At 35.8% G+C, this 19,999-nt stretch overlaps 3 protein-coding genes, 1 long non-coding RNA gene and 1 other non-coding gene across 5 annotated transcripts; 1 reads left to right on the plus strand and 4 right to left on the minus strand.

Moving 5' to 3' along the window:
- Nucleotides 1-1,387: 1,387 nt before the first annotated feature.
- On the minus strand, nucleotides 1,388-2,562 carry LOC145609292 (uncharacterized). The gene is made up of 2 exons (XR_014105999.1): nucleotides 2,160-2,562; nucleotides 1,388-1,575 (listed from the first exon to the last, which is right to left on the minus strand). It is a non-coding gene; the product is annotated as an uncharacterized LOC145609292 (long non-coding RNA).
- Nucleotides 2,563-5,217: 2,655 nt separating this feature from the next.
- On the minus strand, nucleotides 5,218-6,152 carry LOC145609501 (F-box protein At4g22280-like). The gene is made up of 3 exons (XM_081664968.1): nucleotides 6,145-6,152; nucleotides 5,998-6,050; nucleotides 5,218-5,732 (listed from the first exon to the last, which is right to left on the minus strand). The coding sequence occupies exons 1-3, from the start codon at nucleotides 6,150-6,152 to the stop codon at nucleotides 5,218-5,220; spliced, it is 576 nt and encodes a 191-aa protein (XP_081521094.1).
- A 1,384-nt stretch (nucleotides 6,153-7,536) lies between these two features.
- On the minus strand, nucleotides 7,537-7,608 carry TRNAW-CCA (transfer RNA tryptophan (anticodon CCA)). The gene has a single exon. It is a non-coding gene; the product is annotated as a tRNA-Trp (tRNA).
- Nucleotides 7,609-7,836: 228 nt separating this feature from the next.
- LOC145608455 (photosystem I reaction center subunit V, chloroplastic-like) lies at nucleotides 7,837-8,549 on the plus strand. Its single transcript, XM_081664071.1, has one exon. The coding sequence runs from the start codon at nucleotides 7,912-7,914 to the stop codon at nucleotides 8,413-8,415; it is 504 nt and encodes a 167-aa protein (XP_081520197.1). The 5' UTR covers nucleotides 7,837-7,911; the 3' UTR covers nucleotides 8,416-8,549.
- Nucleotides 8,550-9,363: 814 nt separating this feature from the next.
- On the minus strand, nucleotides 9,364-18,684 carry LOC145608607 (partner of Y14 and mago-like). The gene is made up of 4 exons (XM_081664222.1): nucleotides 18,268-18,684; nucleotides 17,168-17,281; nucleotides 16,019-16,255; nucleotides 9,364-9,868 (listed from the first exon to the last, which is right to left on the minus strand). Exons 1-4 carry the CDS (start codon nucleotides 18,472-18,474, stop codon nucleotides 9,725-9,727), a joined length of 702 nt encoding a protein of 233 aa, XP_081520348.1. The 5' UTR covers nucleotides 18,475-18,684; the 3' UTR covers nucleotides 9,364-9,724.
- Between the last annotated feature and the right edge of the window lie 1,315 nt (nucleotides 18,685-19,999).

Raw genomic sequence — 19,999 nt, forward strand, 5'->3', positions numbered from 1 at the left:
GGGAATAAAAATTGCTCGGATGCTTACCCTGTTCCTTAACACCCTCCAGGGGTCCAATTGGATCGGTGGAACCAGCCAATTTGCCTTAAAACGGTCAATTTACCCGTTCACAACTTGCACCGATTTCGTGAACTCGAGCCTACCACAGACATTTATACATATAATGGTCATATATGGCTCTAAACGGTATTATATGACCTTAAAATGTATTCCCTAGGATCACTTTTCGCCACCAGGACTTGTAAGTCTATAACCTTCAATATTCCTCAAAAAGTGTGGATAATAGCTTTCAATTTTGGAATTTTTTTGACCTTTTTCGCTCGAAAATAAAAATTGCCCAGATGCTTACCATGATCCCTAACACCTTCCGGGAGTCCAATTGGGTGGTGGAACCATCCAATTCGCCTTAAAACGATCAATTTACCCGTTCACAACATGCACCGATTTCGTGAACTCGAGCCTGCAACGGAGAGTTATGACAAAATATAATTGTCATATATGGTTCCCAAGGGTATTATATGACCCTGAGAGGCTGAGATATATCCCATAAGGTCTCAACACTTTTCGCCACCGTGCCCTTTAACCTCCAAAATTCCTCAAAAAGCGTGGATAATAGCCTTCAATTTTGGAATTTTTTGACCTTTTTTTGCTCGAAAATAAAAATTGCCCAGATGCTTACCATGGTCCCTAACACCTTCCGGGAGTCCAATTGGGTGGGTGGAACCATCCAATTTGCCTTAAAATGATCAATTTAACCGTTCACAACATGCACCGATTTCATGAACTCGAGCCTGCAACGGAGAGTTATGACAAAATATAATTGTCATATATGGTTTCCAAGGGCATTATATGACCCTGAGAGGTTGAGATATATCCCATAAGGTCTCAGCACTTTTCGCCATCGGGCCCTTTAACCTCCAAAATTTCTCAAAAAGCGTGGATAATAGCCTTCTATTTTGGAATTTTTTTAACCTTTTTTGGCCTAGAAATAAATATTTCCCAGATGCTTACCATGGTCCCTAACACCCTCCGAGAGTCCAATTGGGTGGATGGAACCATCCAATCACTAGGCGAAAAATAGGGTTGGCCACTGGTTCAAAACCCCCCTTTGCCACCGGTTTTGAACCGCTGGCCAGTAGGGGGGTGGCAAAACCTAGCACAAAAGGCCACCGGTTCAAAACCGGTGGCAAAATCAAGTATTGCCACCGGTTAGTCGTTCCCGCAATTTTTTTTTTTTGTACTAACAACTAACCGGTGGCAATAATACCCTAAAAAAACAAAAAAAAAAAAATTTTTTTTTTTGCATTTTTTTCACTTAAAATGTTGCACAAACATATATATATGCATAATATACATGAAACACACATATATTCATCAATAACCAGTATACAATAACTACAAATAAATTTCTCATAAAACAATTCCAAATAATTAAGATAATCAGATTTACAAACTAAAATTCCAATATTAAATTAAAATATAATTACAACATTAAAATCTAAAAAAACCCCATACAACATCTAATTCACTATTCTTGCATCTTGGATCTTCGATTTCAGATCTTGATCAATATAACTGCATCAATTAAAACAAAAAAATAAATCAATTAAAATAAACTGTGAAAAAAAAATAACCAAAACACTGCATGTAACCATTAATTGAATAAAATCAGTTTAAAACCCACATAAACAAAAACAAATACCTAGAAATTAAACAAAAACCCAGGAAAAAAAATTAAACAAAAATAAAATTAAATCCCTAAAATCAGTTTACTATCTCACACCAGTCACCACCCCACCACCTTAACCCACCATCCGCACCACCTTAACCCACCATCCGCACCACCCGAACACCCACCATCACCCACCAGACCCACCCACCAACTTAACCCAAAATTACCCAAAAATAAAAAAAGAAAATACAAACCCAGGAAAAAAAATTAACAAAATTCCCAGAAACTAGTAAAACCCGAGCTCAAAATCGAAAAAAAAAAACCAGAATAAAATCGAATAGAACCTAGAAGGAGATCGGATTAAAATCAATTAAAATCGATGAAAACACTCAAAAAATCCAAAATCGACTAATTAACAATTAATTAAACCCAACAAAATCCAAAAATCGATTAAAATCGACTAATTAAACACAAAATTAAACCTAACCTCGTGCATGTCTTTGTCGTTGTTGTTGCGGTGGTGGTTGAAATGACAGAGATAGTAGTAGTAGCAGCAAAAAGGAACGATCTACTCATAAACGAACAAAGACAAGAAGGAGCGAAAAAACCAAAAAAAAATTCTGCCAATCTAGAAGGAGATTGAAGGAGATTGAAGGTAGAGGAAAACAGAGAAGGAGAAGACGAACAGAAGGAGAACAGAAGACGAACAGAAGGAGAAGGAGATGACAAAGAGAAGGAGGAGAGGGGAGAGAGGAGAGATAAAGATAGAGGAAATTTCTCCTCTTTCTCTAGAGAAGACGAACAGATCTAGGGAGGAGAGGGGAGAGAGAAAGAGGAGGAGAGGGGAGGGGAGGGGAGGAGAGAGAAAGAGGAGGAGGGGCGGCTGAGAATGTATGAATATAGGGTTTGGAGTTTATAGGGGGGGGGGGCGTTTTTTATTTTTTTTTTTAATTTACTTAGTTATTGCCACCGGTTCAAAACCGGTGGCCTTTCCAATTTTTGCCACGGGTTTGGTTGAACCGGCGGCCATTGGTCTTTGCCTCATCCCGCCACTAATTTTTGCCATGGGTTCTCAAAAACCGGTGGCCAATGAGCGTTGTATTTTTCAATTTTTCTACTAGTGAATTCGCCTTATAATAGTCAATTTACCCGTTCACAACTTGCTTCGATTTGTGAAGTCAAGCCTACCACGGATAGTTGTGACAACATATAAAGGTCTTATATGGTTCAAAATGGCATTATATGACCCTGAGATATATCCCTTAAGGTCTCAGCGCTTTTCCCCACCGGGTCCTATAACCTCCAAAATTCCTCAAAAGCGTGGATAATAGCCTTCTATTATGGAATTTTTTTGACCTTTTTTTGTCCGGAAATAAAAATTGTCCAGATGCTTACCATGGTCCCTAACACCCTCTGGGAGTCCAATTGGGTGGGTGGAACCATCCAATTTGCCTTAAAACGACCAATTTACCCGTTCACAACTTGCACTGATTTCGTGAGCTCAAGTGTACCACGGACAGTTATGACAACATATAATGTTCATATATGGTTCTAAACAGCATTATATGACTTTCAGATGTATCTCCTAGGGTCTCTACACTTTTTCGACACTGGGCCATGTAACCTCTAAAATTCCTCAAAAAGCGTGGATAATAGCCTTCAATTTTGGAATTTTTTGACCTTTTTTTGCCCGAAAATAAAAAATGCTCAGATACTTACCATGGTCCCTAACACCCTCTGGGAGTCCAATTGGGTGGGTGGAAGCCGTGGAACCATCCAATTCGCCTTAAAACGGTCAATTTACCCATTCACAACTTGCACCGATTTCGTGAACTCGAGTCTACCACGGACAGTTATGATAACATATAATGATCATATATGGTTCAAAATGGCATTATATATGACCTTGAGATGTATCTCCTAGGGTCTCAACACTTTTCGCCACCGGGCCTTGTAACCACTAAAATTTCTTAAAAAGCGTGGATAATAATAGCCTTCAACTTTGGAATTTTTTGACCTTTTTTTGCCCGGAAATAAAAATTGCCTAGATACTTACCATGGTCCCTAACACCCTTTGGGAGTCCAATTGGGTGGGTGGAACTATCCAATTTACCTTAAAACGACCAATTTACGTGTTCATAACTTGCACTGATTTCGTGAACTCAAGCGTACCACGGACAGTTGTGACACCATATAATGGTCATATATGGTTCAAAACGGCATTATATGACCTTAAGATATATTCCCTAAGGTCTAAGCACTTTTCGCCAACGGGTCCTATAACCTCCACAATTCCTTAAAAAGCGTGGATAATAGCCTTTTATTTTGGAATTTTTTGACCTTTTTTCGCCTGGAAATAAAAATTGCCCAGATTCTTACCTTGGTCCCTAATACCCTCCGGAGGTTCAATTAGGTCAGCGGAACCATCCAGTTCGCCTTAAAACAGTCAATTTACCTGTTCACATCTTGCACCGATTTCGTGAACTCGAGCCTACCATGGACAGTTAAGACAACATATAATGATCATATATGGTTCCAAACGACATTATATTACCCTGAAATGTAGCCCCTAGGGTCTCAAAACTTTTCGTTACCGGGCCTGTAACCTTTAAAATTCCTCGAAAAGCCTGGATAATAGCCTTTAATTTTGGAAATTTTTTGACCAGTTTTCGCCCGGAAATAAAAATTGCCCAGATGCTTACCCTGGTCCTTAACACCCTCTGGGGGTCCAATTGGGTCGGTGGAACCATCCAATTCGCCTTAAAATGGTCAATTTACCCGTTCACAACTTGCACTGATTTCGTGAACTCGAGCCTACCACGGACAGTTATGACAACATAGAATGGTCATATATGGTTCTAAACGGCATTAAATGACACTGAAATTTATCCCCTAGGGTCTCAACACTTTTTGCTACCGAGCCCTTTAACCTCCAAAATTCCTCAAAAAGCGTGGATAATATCCTTTTATTTTGGAATTTTTTTACCCTTTTTCGCTTGAAAATAAAAATTGCCCAGATGCTTATCATGGTCCCTAACACCTTCCTGGAGTCCAATTGGGTGGGTGGAACCATCCAATTCGCCTTAAAACGATCAATTTACCCGATCACAACTTGCTTTGATTTTGTGAACAAGAGAATACCGCGGACAGTTATGACAACATATAATGTCATATATTGTTCCAAACGACATTATATGAACCTGAGAATACTTGGGCATCCAACTAGAAAAGCTAACACTTGACAGTTTTTGAATTGAAAGTAACACGAGTAATAATCTTCTTGTCATCAAATATCCATTTTTCTGAACTTACCTCAATTTTATTTATTTTTTTTGTTTTTCTTTTTTGAAATAAGATCAATTCATTGATAAAAGATTCATATGACATTTACAAAAGATATCAAAGCCAACAAATACAAAGCAGATCAAATCAAATAAAATTCTAATTTGACAAAACTACAATTGTGAATGAGATTCGACATTGATGAATTCTCTTGTCTCTTACATGGATGTCCTTTGCACTCTTCTACAAGGGGGTCTTGCAATCTATTGTAATTTTTGAATTTCAGAACACGGCGCACAATCATCCACATACCATAAATACTCTAAATTCGGAACATCAAGTACAAGCTTGCTCCCTAAGATACTACTACAGAAAAACGTATTCAATTTCAATGTACGAAGAGAATGTGAAGAAATACTGATGGGAATCACAGGACTCAAGGAACCACATAGAGTCATGTACTCAAGAGACGGACAACTCGAAACGAGCCTAGTCAAATAGTCATCAACCGGGAAGCAAACTACAGAGATATGCAACTCTTTCAAGTTAGGCAAACACAAAGTTGAGGGCACTTCAAGATCAAGATTCACGTCGAGCTTCAACACCTCTAGTGTTCGACAATTAAAGATAGCCGAGGGCAGCTTATCAGGCTCCCTTACACGAATATGAATATCGAGCTTCTTAACCCCTCGGCTTAAGGGATATGTTAACCACTCATTAACATGTCGAGGTTCCAATTCGGGGTAACAACAAGTATCATAACAATAGCCTACAGTCCCTACACAAAGTGAAGCCTAAATGTGGTAGTAATTTTCGACTGACATGCTTGCAACATGTTATCAACAAACATCTTGAAAGTAGGGAAAAGCTCGGTCAAGTGTGGATGTTCCGCACAATGTGATATAGGGGAGTCGTCAAAGTCGAGACGTGTTACCCCGGTGAAAAGCCGCCTCCATCGCCTCGACAAAAGACTAGTTGCACGACATCCTTTGTTGGAAGGTATGAAAGTATGTTGTCTAATAAAACATGATCAGGTAAATTACTGATCCTATCTTTAACTGCATTATTTTCATCCCTGTTAGGCCGTTTTCGACACCTGAAGCAAGAAATCATGACACTTTGAATAAAAATTAAACTAAAATTCTATCTATCTTGTTAAAGAACAAATTAAACAAAAGTCGAAGAATTACCTCAACATTGCTTTAAGATCAAACATAGGATTTGATTCAAAAGAAAATTTACAGCGATTATTGTGTATGATGAGAAAAATTATAGTTGAATTAATGTACGCCTTTTGGTTATAGAATATGGAAATTTGAAATTAATTAACAAAATACATATAAATAAACAAGAACTAATCCTTGTCTCATGGTGTCAGTGTGTCACACGCCTAATATTATTAGGAAACTCTTTAGATAGTAAACTTCTATCTTAACTTTGACTTCTAAACCAAGTTAATTTGCAACTAATAATATAGGAAAAATATCTTACACAACCGTTGCAACCAACTACCCATTAACCAATCAAATAATCGGGCTTGTTTGGCACCATTTTTAGTTTTCAATTTCCTTTTTTTTGAAAACTAAAAACCAAAAACAAGAAAAAAGTGTTTTCACTTTTTTTTTTTTTATCAATTTTCAAAATTATTATGATTTTAATAAGCTTAATAATTTTTTATTCATTATGTGACATATATCATACACTTATAATAAACAAAAAACCAAAAAATAGAAAACCACAGCAATGTCAAACAACCCCGAATTCAATTTTTGTTTTTTGTTATTTAATTAAATTTCCAAATCCTCCTATCTTTTTAAGATTTTTTTTTTTTTTTTTTTTAAATTGGTTTTCCAGAGAGATGCATTACTATGTGGTGTAACCATTATATGAGTACTAGCATAGCGTTTTAAATCATGTTTTGTACCTTTTGATTAGTGGTTATATATATATATATAAATATTTTTTTTTTTTTGACAGCTGGAAAAATTAGAGAAGCTAATCTCTACGGTTTGTACACCTGACAGAAATACAATGAAAATTTGGAAGTAATTTCCCTATGTTCTGAGAAAGAACTCTTCCTTCCTGCAATCCTATGTTTTCTCCTAATGCTAATGCTAAGTACATTATATTCTTCTAATGCTAATGCTAATGCTAAGTACATTATTATCGTATGACTTGATTCATATTTATTAAAATCATCCAATGGAATTACTCCGTATTTCGGATGCAATAGCCACTAATTCCACATATTAACAAGGCAGCAAAGATCAACATCATATCCCCATAGATGGGCACAAAGCTCATATACCTCTAGAACGCCCTCACACTCATGTACCATAAGTATCGTACTATTGTGCACCTCGTGGTAGATTGATCATAAAGTACTTAAAAGTTGTCCTAAAATAAGTAGTGTCCGTGTTCAAGAAATTTAAGGAATATTTTATGTCTCACAAGTAATACCCCTTCGTTGCACATAATAAGAAACGGAGATAGTACATGTATTCTCTCAACATGTAACTCATAAAGTCATATAGCAGCAAGAACCAAAAAAACAAAAAGTTGATCCAATGAGTTCGGGGTTTTGAACCCGACGTGAATCGAACACGCAACCTTCTGATCTGGAGTAAGACGCGCTACCATTGCGCCACGGATCCTCATTTGTTGATAATCATCCAACCAAAATATACTTTATCAATATTAAAAAACTATAGGATTAATAATATAATCTTCGATCCACAACAAACCAATTAAATCAGTACACCTCAGCTAATAAAATCTTTTTAAAAAATCCTCAAATACCACCCACAAAAATATTCTGATTTGTCTGTCAGATTTTGTGGACATCATTCTTCAACTCATATCCATTTTCCAGATATCTTCATCTTTTACATGATCATTTTATAGTTCATACCATATAATTTTTGTGTTTAAAAAAAAAAAAAAAAAACTGTAAAAAAATGGCAGCAGCAACAGCAACAGCAGCATTAAGCAGCAGCACTTTACTAGCACCCTGCACCACAAAGCAGCCGCAGCAGCAGCAACAACAACAACATATCAAATGCAAGTCTTTCGCAGGGCTACGTCCCCTGCAGCTCAGCAGCAGCCGCAGCAGGAGCAGTAGCCTTTCGATGTCAGGAAAAAGAAGAGCGATGACCTGCAGAGCCGAACTGAACCCATCACTAGTGATAAGTCTAAGCACAGGACTATCACTTTTCCTTGGAAGATTTGTGTTCTTTAACTTCCAAAGAGAGAACATGGCTAAGCAAGTACCGGAGCAGAATGGGATGACTCATTTCGAGGCGGGCGATACTCGTGCTAAGGAGTATGTTAGCCTGCTCAAGTCTAATGACCCTGTTGGGTTCAACATTGTGGATGTTCTTGCTTGGGGTTCAATTGGTCATATTGTTGCTTACTATATCTTGGCTACTGCTAGCAATGGTTATGACCCCAACTTCTTTTAATTAATCAATTATTATGTTGGGATTTATCAATTTGCCCTTTTGATTATGTTGTTATTAATGTTATTATTATCAAGTGTTGTTGTGTAATTAACAGATTGTTCAAATGTTATTGCTCTATATATGCCCTTATCTAATTTTTTTGTTGATTAAATTTCTTACTTGCTATACTATTGTTTTGTTATAAGGATTGATCGGATTTGGTTGAGTTTGGATTTAGAATTAGTTGTCGATTAGCTAATCATGATAAAATGATCAATATTGAATTGTCGAGTTAGAATTTTTGTTCGGATTATGTTAATATCAGGTCGAGTTCATATGATTGAGAATGTGACGAATCAGAAACGATCCGGAATATTGCAACAGGATGTGCAACAAGTGCAAGATAAGCCGATAAAGATGTAAAAAAGGATGAACTACTAGTAACAATGAAGCATATAGAAATATAATGTACATCTTTTGAGGAAGGATCATTACTTAATACTGCTAATAGTAGATGATTAATATAATATAATTTAATCTTAATAAGAAATGGAAATCTAGGTGCCCTGATCGGATGTCTATATGAATTGAAAAATAGGTTTGGGAGGACAAGAAGACATTAGCACGAGGTTGAATCATACATCCACATTAATTGGATTCGAGCACGGTGTCAGAAAGTATCCGATCTGATGCAATCGTTGTGTATTCAACACGGCGTATATATAATTGGATCGACGATTGCACAACTGACATAGTAACATGTAAAACATTTATGCTTCTTGTGGTTGTCTGATTGCAGATCGCCTGTTATATCAGTAAACTTAGAAAGGGTTGAAAGAATTACAATTCAATTTTCTTTACGATTTACTCCTTATATAGTTGATCAGTTGTTTGTCCTTGGATGAGTGAGCGACAAGCCGACAACAACATTATTCTTGTTCTGCAAGCAGAACGATATCAAAAAAGAAATTTGCAATTCAAATGTTACATGACTAAATTTCATAGCACGGCATGTAAAATATAAGTTACAATGGCACAAACCACAAATATTGGACTCTAACAAAGCAACTCTTGACCGAATCACAATAATCAACAATAACCACACGTTATGTGCAGATATGACTAAATATACTAGTATATAATTTTGAGTTGACACCATCGCAACTCCCCTGGCCAATAAAGCTCAAACACTCTAGAGTACAACCCCCGAGGGGTGGGGGGAGGTAGCTTCTGTCAAGAGCCCCTAGACCCTAGTGGGGGGGATTCAGCTAGTGACCTTACCAACTAATCAAGACAATCTTGGTTGAATAGCGACTACAAGAAATGAGGGTCACGACGTTGATTCTGTCGTTTTTTCACCTTCCAAAAGCTTTAGCTCCTCGCGCCAACCTTCCAACTTCTTGACCTTTTCAAGCTGCTCAGGCTTCATATCTTCAGGGCTAGCTTTCTGTAATTGAGCTTCTGCAAGCCGAATCTGAAGAAAGCAAAATTCAAGTTCATGGATCAGAATATGTTTCATGTGACAAGTTGCCTCCAAGAAAATTATAAATTTAGCCGGGGATGCAGCTTAAGTTCTAGGGGCAAACAAAATTAGTGTCAACTGAATTTTGGTTATTAGCATGTTAAACTGCTAAGCTCACATATACACCGTAGCATGTGAAAATATAAAAAGAAACATGGCCGTAAGATTTGAGGTATATCATGATAATAAATGATGATCAATTTTCATGTGACAAGTTGCCTCCAAGAAAATTATAAATTTAGCCGGGGATGCAGCTTAAGTTCTAGGGGCAAACAAAATTAGTGTCAACTGAATTTTGGTTATTAGCATGTTAAACTGCTAAGCTCACATATACACCGTAGCATGTGAAAATATAAAAAGAAACATGGCCGTAAGATTTGAGGTATATCATGATAATAAATGATGATCAATCTTCAGAGCATTATTCAATTCCTATTCGACGCAGTACAATTTCTTTGTAATAGCCATGACATACTGCAATCCACAAAATCAAGATTGCATAAAAAAGATAAACATGGCTAAAAAGCTAAATATACACATTAATCAACCCCATCTCTTCACAAAACACACACACACATTAATCAACCCTGTCTCTTCACAAAACACATACACACACACACACACACACATTAATCAACCCTAGAGGACAGCAATCCTGGCATATCAATTATTGATTAATGCCCAAAGTAAAATGCCGGTTCCAAAAATGAAAACAAAAATGTCCAGAAAAATGAGATAATAGCACACAAATGCATATTTAAAGCCAAGTATGGCAAGCTATAATAGGATGAATAGTGAACATTTACTAGTAGATTTTCAGCAAGTTGTTAGTTAGCTATCAAGCTGCTATGTTGCTTCCTTCTTCATATATCAGGGTACGAAGTCTACCAGCACATGTACTAATCATAATACACACCTCACTTTGGCAATTTATGTTATCCTATGAATCAATTATGCCTGCAATCTTAAAGACAAAAAATGATAACTTTAACTGATAATATAATGTTGGATTGTAAGGAGTGAAGAAGGAATACTGCACATGTAAGAAACTAAGAGTAGATGGGAACAATTAAGGGACTAAAATGTATCCAGTGTGTCACAGTCCAAGTGGATTCGAACACTGTGAGGACTGTGTCACCTAATGCAGGCAACGGGGTGACAGGTAGCACTGGCAGAATAACCATTTTCCACAGCCTAAAATCATCTTATAAGAATGAGTTATATACTTTGAAATAGGAGCAGAGAAGGCTTCCCTCCACGAATCATCTAAACTTTTTCCCTAGCGATGAAAATGAGCTTTGCCAATTCAGTAACCTAATATTGTCACTCATAAGTCATAACAGAGCTGGGAAACCCAAGTACAGGCTCAGCGTGGTTGTTGTAACCTTCTAAAGACATGAGCCTCCAAATTCCAAAATAGAAACTGCTGAGGCCATTGGGGGATGCATCCTATATTCCTATAATATGGGCCCTGGCACCCTTCAAGAACTATTACGGAGCTTGATAGGCTTTCAAAAATGTTTGCATTTACAGCATATAACTAACGACCAAAGTAATGACTACTGATTGTTGTAGGCCTCTGAAATAGACTAAGTTATCATCACAGCCCCAAAGACCATTAAGCAACCATGAGAGACATCTGTCTATTTTCCTCACATAGTTTAATGCTGTGATGCCTTCATAATCTCTGTTTTAGCTTCCAACAAGATGCTGCTAGAGATATGTTTTAGGATATTATAATTCTGATAGCCCAAAAGTAAAATTCTATATATCAGGCAGCTCCAAGAAACTTCCAGAGTCTCTTAAAAGCTAGAACCACAGGAGTAGGAAAGCATCCACAACTTCTAGCTAAACTTTCAGGGGCTTCCGTGTGAAACTGCAAACTCATGGCTCTCTACATGATTATAAATCCAAAATCCAATATCATACATTAAAATTATAACCATAAGGCGACTCAAAAGAGTTAACAGGCTTAACCCCTATTTCTTTTCAAATTGTTCAATTGTCCCATTAGGTATTACACACCATTGAAATGAGGGCACCAAGACAATTTGCATCAGACTTAATATGAGTAACACCCGATCAGTATGGACCCAAGGCTACCAAATAGCCCTACCACTTTAAGTCTTTGTTTCCAGAAAAACCAGGCTCAATTGCCATGGTATTGTACACAAATTTGATAAGTTCACGGAGATAATGTACATAGCTTAATAGATATAACCTTCAAAATAAGAGTCAGCCTTAGCTATTATAAAACTAAACAGCCCTTGAATCCATAAATTTCCTAGATTTCCACCAATACCTTTTTTTTTTGAGGGAAAGATGTCCACCAATACCTAACAAGAGAGCATTTGGCATGAGCAAGATACCTTAAATCTCCAATCATATAGGATAATAGGAGCCCTAGAGCTATTGAACAACCAAAAACAGGCACTCTCTCAGGTTCATTAGGTATTTATAATCTAGCCTCAATGTGTTTGACAAGTCATATGTTAAAACCAAACACAAAAAGTTAACAAATGCCACTATATTCCTGATAAAGGTAGAATGTAGCAGAAATGGCAAATGGGGGTGTTAACCCAAGCTTCACAGTCACACACTAACACAGATTACCAAGAATTAAAAAATTGACGAAAATCCAGTTCTTATTATCCTATAGTTTCAAACTTTAAAACATAAAACATATTCTAAAATTTATACTTGAATTATACTGTCAAGCACCCTATTTAGTTATTTTAATGTAGAAATAGAGGTTCTAGACATTTGTATAGAGTCAAATATAAATTTAGTGTTCTTTTAAACTCGTAGCCTAAAGGAAGGGCCCACAGGCAATGCCGGGAAATAAAATAGCAAATACAGAGCCATAGCCCATAGTATCCAAGAAAGAAATTATAATACAAGGGGGCATGGCTTGTGGCTTTTGCTCAGAGCCTCACAACTAAGCGACCAACTTATCTTCTCAACATTCATCATTGTAGCTCATAAGCACCTCAAAAGGGTGAATTTGGCCTTTAAAAATGGAGATTGACTTAATAATCCGAACAGGCAAAATCTCTCAACAGATATCACATACAAGTCCAAAGACCATTAACCGGTCTAATGAAGGTTACGCTCATTTCTCTAGAGTCTTCAAGGAGGTGAGCCATAAATGTCAAGATGGGCTTTGACTCCACCAAATTTAGCGATGAATCTGGTAATGCCTATGGTATGGATTATAGGTGGTGCTTTAAACTTTAAAGCAAGAAAAAATTACCTCAATCCTTGCTATCATCTATGTCCTCAACAAAAATATTACATTACCCAAAGACCATCATCATACACGCACCTTATAATTATTTGACAACTGCAAAGGCTTTCCCTATTGTCCATTGAAGTTTCACGAGGCCCACAAAGGAAATCACATGTGAAGATTTTTTGACCAAGATGAAGTATAAGAACCCTGCATGATTCCAAGATGCTAAAAGACTACAGGGTAGCCAAAAGACTCACCTCTATAAATTTAACAACAATTTACATTGCATTGTCACTTGTAAGTGCTAGGTTTTCCTCAACCTCAGTGAATATCTTATGAAAGACCCTATTGCTTACAATTTCAATGGCATCCTTTGAAAATTACTACTACACCCATTTACAGAGTATTTTTACTTTGACTTTGAGTATTATATAATAGAAGTGAACAACAATGAGAGAGGAAACAAGGGGAAGTGCATTGGAAAAGTTGTCAATGAAACACCAATTATAATCAATTTGAAAAATAATAATCAACCTGAGTCCAACAATTGGGAAAAAGCACTCTGCTCCCACTGTAAAAATTATACAATAAATATAAAACCACTCTGCTCCCACTGTAAAAATTATTTTTCAACGTACAATCTAACATAAACTAAGACTTATAGATGATTCAAAACAAACGTGGAGATCAAACCATATGTAAACAGTACCCATTCTTATCACCTTTTAGTAAGGGCTTCTACAATATCATCTCTTTTCAAAAAACTCACTATTGTACTGTCATCCAGCTAAGAATTCAGAAAAACCTTTTTTAAAAATGAAATTGAAACACTCAGCAACTCAGCAAAATTTGCTAATTTCATTGAAAACTGATTTTAATGTAATTTAAATGTTGTGATTTCTTTGTTTATTTCAACCTATTTTTTCTCCAAGGATGGGTCAACCAGCTAAGTTAAGAGTTACTTGATTTAAGATGCACGGCAGTTATCTATCAATTTGATATACTTCATTAGTTTTAACTAAAGACGACATGAAAGAGCTAATATTAGTAATTCCAGTAAGAACCCCTCATAAAAGTTGCCTCTATGATGTTTACATGTGCCTAAATCAACAGAAACTTATCCCAATGCCTCTAGATTCCTCCCAAGGGGAATAGAAAAACAGGGTCAAGTGTAAGTAGCCTAATCTTGTGATAGTTGCTCTGCTAGAATTCTCACCTATATATAATTTCTCTGCTAGACTATTCACCTAACTTTTCACCTATATAGTTGCTCTGCTAGACTGTTCACCTAGATATAGTTGTTCTGCTAGGCTGTTCGCCTATATATAGTTGCTCTGCTAGACTGTTCACTTATATATGGTTGCTCTGCTAGACTGTTCACCTATGACCTGTATATAGTTGCCCTGCTAGACTGTTCACGCATAAGCAAATTCACTTCGAGAGTTTACTATAAATTATAAGCACATAATTCCTCCTTCCTTTTTTAATTTCATCAATAGGACATTCCCATAATTTACACTTCTCTTTGATTGTGTTTGGTGATTTGCATGCTAGGAAAAATATATTCATGTGTGACCTAGTTAGATTTATCTTGGTTATACTTCCAAAATTTATAGCTTTTAATAATTTTTAATATACAAAAGTAAGTCAGCATATTAATGGTATAAGTTGTGCACCAACGGGTGTGAAAGTTCAAATGATGCAGTTTAAAAGAACAAGTATAGATCTTGATCTAGTACGTGAGTACATTATAGAGAATGACACAATCCCATAGAAAAAACAAACCTTGGCAAAGACAATTTACCATTTCTTTCCAACAACATACATCAAATTATCAACTATAAGGAATTGTGCCAAACAATCTCCCACTTTCCGTTGGCACGAAGACTACATACTCCCCTCATAAATGAAACATAATGGTATCTAGGCAAGTCATATCCTTACTAAATTGCAAACTAAATCACCCAAAGGTACTAGGCAATCAAGTATTGAAGATGTGAATGCTTAATGGGTGAAAATTCAGCACATCATCTTGGAATGACACTTAACAAGCCGTCTCACTTAAAGCACATTACTCATATTGAGTTCCAATCACTGTCATCTTTTAACTGAAGAAAATTTCATGGGCTAATTGAAAGTACCACATGAATCTACAAAGGGAAAAGGGAGCCAAAGTCCTCCACATGAAGTACCAATTGCATGTAAAAGCACCAGTGCACCATCACAATATAAAATTGCAGAAGTACCCAAAATCCCAAATTTGAACAAAGAAAAACATTTTCCAGCCATAAATTAAAGCATCCTCCAAAAATTTAATCTTTTCAAACAGTTCCTTGAGACATGTGATGAATTCCTCATTATTACTAACAAAATCTTAGGAATTACCAGCAAGTGCATCATATCATATCTTATTGGTTATGATTGTAGATTTGTGATTTTTGAATTCTTACACAGGAAACAATAGATAACTACTTAATCTATCCATGTTCATGACTGTAAACTATACTCTATCAGTTTGTAAATATGTGAGAAAGTGTCCAAGCAATAATGGTAAAGACCAAGCGAGACCACACGCCAAAAAAGTCATGTTTCAAAGTGTTACATCTATTTGCAGACAAAGGTAGTAACAAGTTGAAAAAAGAAAACGAAAGAAAAGACATACAAGTTGCTAGTCTGTAAGGGTAACTTTCATTTAATAACTTTTGTATGCATTATACATGAGAGCAAGGGAAAGAGTAAGATGAAGATTTTCTCAATCCTTCATAAAATGCCAGATATAAAATTTAATTATCACCAACCAATTACCAAATAACCATACTCAATTAGTCAATTCTGTTGTAGAAAGCGTTGATAGGAAGAAGGAACGGTACCTTTTTTTTCAAAGCTCGGATCTTTTTGTCAATATCTACACTTGCATTAGCCGTATCTGATCCTACCGCAGGATCCACTGAAGGTTTACTAGTAGCGGTGCTTGTAGAAAGAGCTAGTTGGCTAATCTGAGAAGCAGCAGACTCCAGAGATTGCTTTAGATTTGGATCTTTAGCATTTGTCTCCTTTGTATCCTCGTCAGCTGAATGATCTGGGTTACTTACCCTTTCAACGGCAGCCTGTGAAAGCCAATATAAGTGTTAGCTAATAATTAATGTTAAAATCCATATAAGTATTATAGTACTTATGAACTAGCATAACAGGAGCAGAAATTAGAGAAGAAGAAAGAAATTATTCAAATTAATATTGTTATTCTAGAATTACAACAACAAAAAGAATTTGACGATTTCAAGAGGTATGATTCTCTCCCGAATACAAAATGAAACACTCTAAAATTTCTTCACGCCTTCCCTCTCAATGCTCTCTTTTATTTATAGAGCTAACTTGCTTTCTCTCTGAGCAAGGCTAATATCCTGCACTCCCAATATGATCCCTTCTCTACATTCAATGCATAACATTATGATGTAGGATAGAAGAAAATTGAAAACTACAATGATACCATAACAGGAAACTGAATAAAATCTTGCTGCAACTGGAAATCAGAACTAGTAAAACACAGCTCCAAATGAAGCAATGGAAGCTACAAAGTTGTACGCTACAACAGCACCACTAAGTCTATAGATAGGGGAAGCTGAAGTAGCAAGGGGTGTACATGCAAATTGTTGCATTTTCACATTGATACTGTGATACATAACCAAAATATGTGGAGGTTAAGAAAAGCAGAACGTCCTTGTTAGGCACTAACAAGTATCCCATACCAATAAAAAAATTCGAAAAACAAAAGGCATGAACCCCCAATTGTGTATGATCTTGTCCATGAAAAAACGCAATTGAGTGCTCACGTTGAATCTCTCAGCTCCAACTAGACAAGTTCCTTAAAAATAATTCAAAAGCTTGGGAGAAGAAGTTTATTCGAAATACTTAATTTAAAAAATGATAAGTCCAACAAGAAGTGTAATATAGTAGACACCTTAGATGTATACAAAGCATATCAGGATTAATTAAGAGAAATAAGGAAAATATAAGAGTACCTGCTGCCTCTTTTCTTTCTTTCTCTCATTCCTCTTAACAGCCTTGCTTTTGGGCTTTGCCTCCGTTTCGGGAACAAATCCAGGTGGCCCTTGTGAATCCAGCTCCTTTTTCCACTGCAATATTTTTTTAGTCAATCCTTTTAGATTTTGTTTGTATCATAATCATATTCATAAATAGATGGATACAATCCTACAACACACATAGAAGAAGAAAATCGGATAATGAAGCAGCTTTTCATTTATGATGAAAATGAAACTTCTTTGAAATTAAATTACAGCGTGGAGGCCGAGGCAACGGAGGGAGATGGTGATGAAGAGGCAGGTGTGCTGTGCCATGTAGATGGAGGCAAACTAGTCTTCTCTCATTTAAGTTGCAATCATACGACATTTAATGCCCTTGTCATTCTCATCGTTTTCAAAATTAGAGAAAAGGAACCACTTTGTCATATGTATACGGAAAGTACCAAATCAGCGAGTCCTTTTCATAGTCCAGTCATTGAATTAAAATTGGTCATATACAGTTCGTAAATGAAATATGGAAACAAGGGGAAACTTCGTATAAGGCTCGTGAACTACCTTGGACAAAATATACAAACCAAGAAAGGGAGATTCCAACAGATTCTCTCAAGATCTAGTGAATTCGAGTTATCCCTAAACCACATGTACTAAAACCACTAAAAAACCTTTCATCACCATCCATCCAACCCGACATTCAAGTTTTAAAATTTATGCAAAGTTCATCAAATACAGGTAAAAAGAACCTAAATCATATATCTTTTCCAACAGCTTATTATGCCTATAAGGGATGAAGAATGATCATATATTGCAGGTATACATTGTCAAAAACATCATCATACATTAACAACACAAACACACAAAATAATGCAAAATTGACTAATAGATAACCAACTAAATTGACAAGCAATCCTCAAAATACGAAAAAGACAACATCTTTACAATATAAATTGGCATTCAATTACAAAAATCATCAAATTCAACAACACAAATTACAAATAAAACAATAAAGGGGAGAAATTTACAAAAACAAAAAACAAAAATCTTACAAAAATATGAATTATTGAATGATAAAGTATAATTACCAAAGATCCTTTGGATTGATAAATTGCAACTTCTTCCTGAGGAACATAACCAGCCCTAATTCTGATGGGTTTGCGAAGAGTACCATCTGGTCTACGAGTAGGACCCACTAATCTCTCTCCTTGTTTAAGAGATCTTTCAAGCTGTTCTGCCATTTGAGTTGATACTTCTCCTTCTTCAATTCCACTGTTTTTCGCACTGCTCGCCATTTTTCATCAATTTTCCCTCTTTCAATTCACAAAAACAATTGCAAAAAAATTGCAAAAAACTGCAGAAATTTTGGAAATTGAATCTAACCAAATTCAGGTTAGAGCGAGAAAGAAAGAGGGTAGAGAGCCGTTACTCAATTGAGAAGGTAAAGGTCAGTCAGCCATGGTGGCATGAAACTGGTGTGCTGAAAAGGTTTAGAGTGTACTTCAACTGGCAATATTCTATACTACGAAAATAATAAGGTGTTGGGGTTTTGAACACGGTTTAGGACTTGGCCCTTAGGTTACCATGAGATCCGACCCATTTAACTAAAACTAAAGCGTCTTTAAATCATCTGTTATACCGTCCATGTAAACACGAAAGTATAATAGATCAACTAGTGTGTGCCCCGCGCGATGCCCCGGGACCTGGATTGATAGTTTGTGTACTTTTTTTAATTTTATAATAATGTGTTTGTATAGTTAATGTGTGGTTCGGGCATTGCATCAAGTGTTACTTTTTTTTTCCCTCATATGTATTTACATTATATTTTTGTGAAAAATAGATGAATAATATTACCCCTAATTTACGTAATAAGTGAAAGGAATATACAATATTGTATGTGAACTTTGATACATAAATAAAAGTTGGTTGAGATGGTAAATGCATTATTATTATGTACTTAGATGATGACATGACGCTTATACTTTCAAGAGTGCCACGTGGCACCGTTCCTTTAAAAGGAACGCCTTTTAATATATAGTATAGATATATAGTATAGATATACTAATATTTTGTTTTGGTAATAATAATTTTAGAGTACTCCATACAAGGAAAACGCTAACTTTATGCACGTGTGGGAGACTAGGAGATGGGAAAAGATGAGTTTTGAATGATTCTAATTCAAGGAAAAAATATTGTTTGGATCTAGTTCGTAATTGATACTCCGTAATTGATATCATGTATCATGGTTAATTTAAAAGTAAATGCTCCGTAAATCAATAAGGAATACGAATTAATTTCTATCATTATATGCTTAAACTGTCACAATTTCATTATATGCTTAGGATTGGAGGCATTTTATGTGTTTGTTGGGGAGTAATAATAAGACTGTTAACTTTGCACTACCTTCGTTTATTTGGACTATTTACCTTATGTCTTACGAAGTAATTGTAAAGTGAATTAAAAATAGTTTCTCAATCCTTCTCACAAACCCTAGAAAAAACTGGTAGAAATGAAATGTCAAGTGCAACCTCATTACAAGACCAAATTGGACCAAAGATCAAAAATTTGAAATTCAAGACCTAGTGACTAACCGATTTAGTTTGGACTTGACAAATGAAACTAACTCATTATCCACACATGACCGGTTTAAGAATCTTTCCATAGAAAAAAGAAAATATATGTTAACGAAAATTGTTTGTTTAATGTTTCAACGTTTAATACTTCACATAAATTATTCTTACCATAAAGAGAGTAAAAATTAAGGAAATTTTACATTAAACCACCTTTAAAAACACTTTAATTGCAAGAAACCACCTTATA

The sequence above is a fragment of the Chenopodium album genome, chromosome 23 (genome assembly GCF_948465745.1).
Source record: "Chenopodium album chromosome 23, dcCheAlbu1.1, whole genome shotgun sequence".
NCBI classification, from domain to species: domain Eukaryota; kingdom Viridiplantae; phylum Streptophyta; class Magnoliopsida; order Caryophyllales; family Amaranthaceae; genus Chenopodium; species Chenopodium album.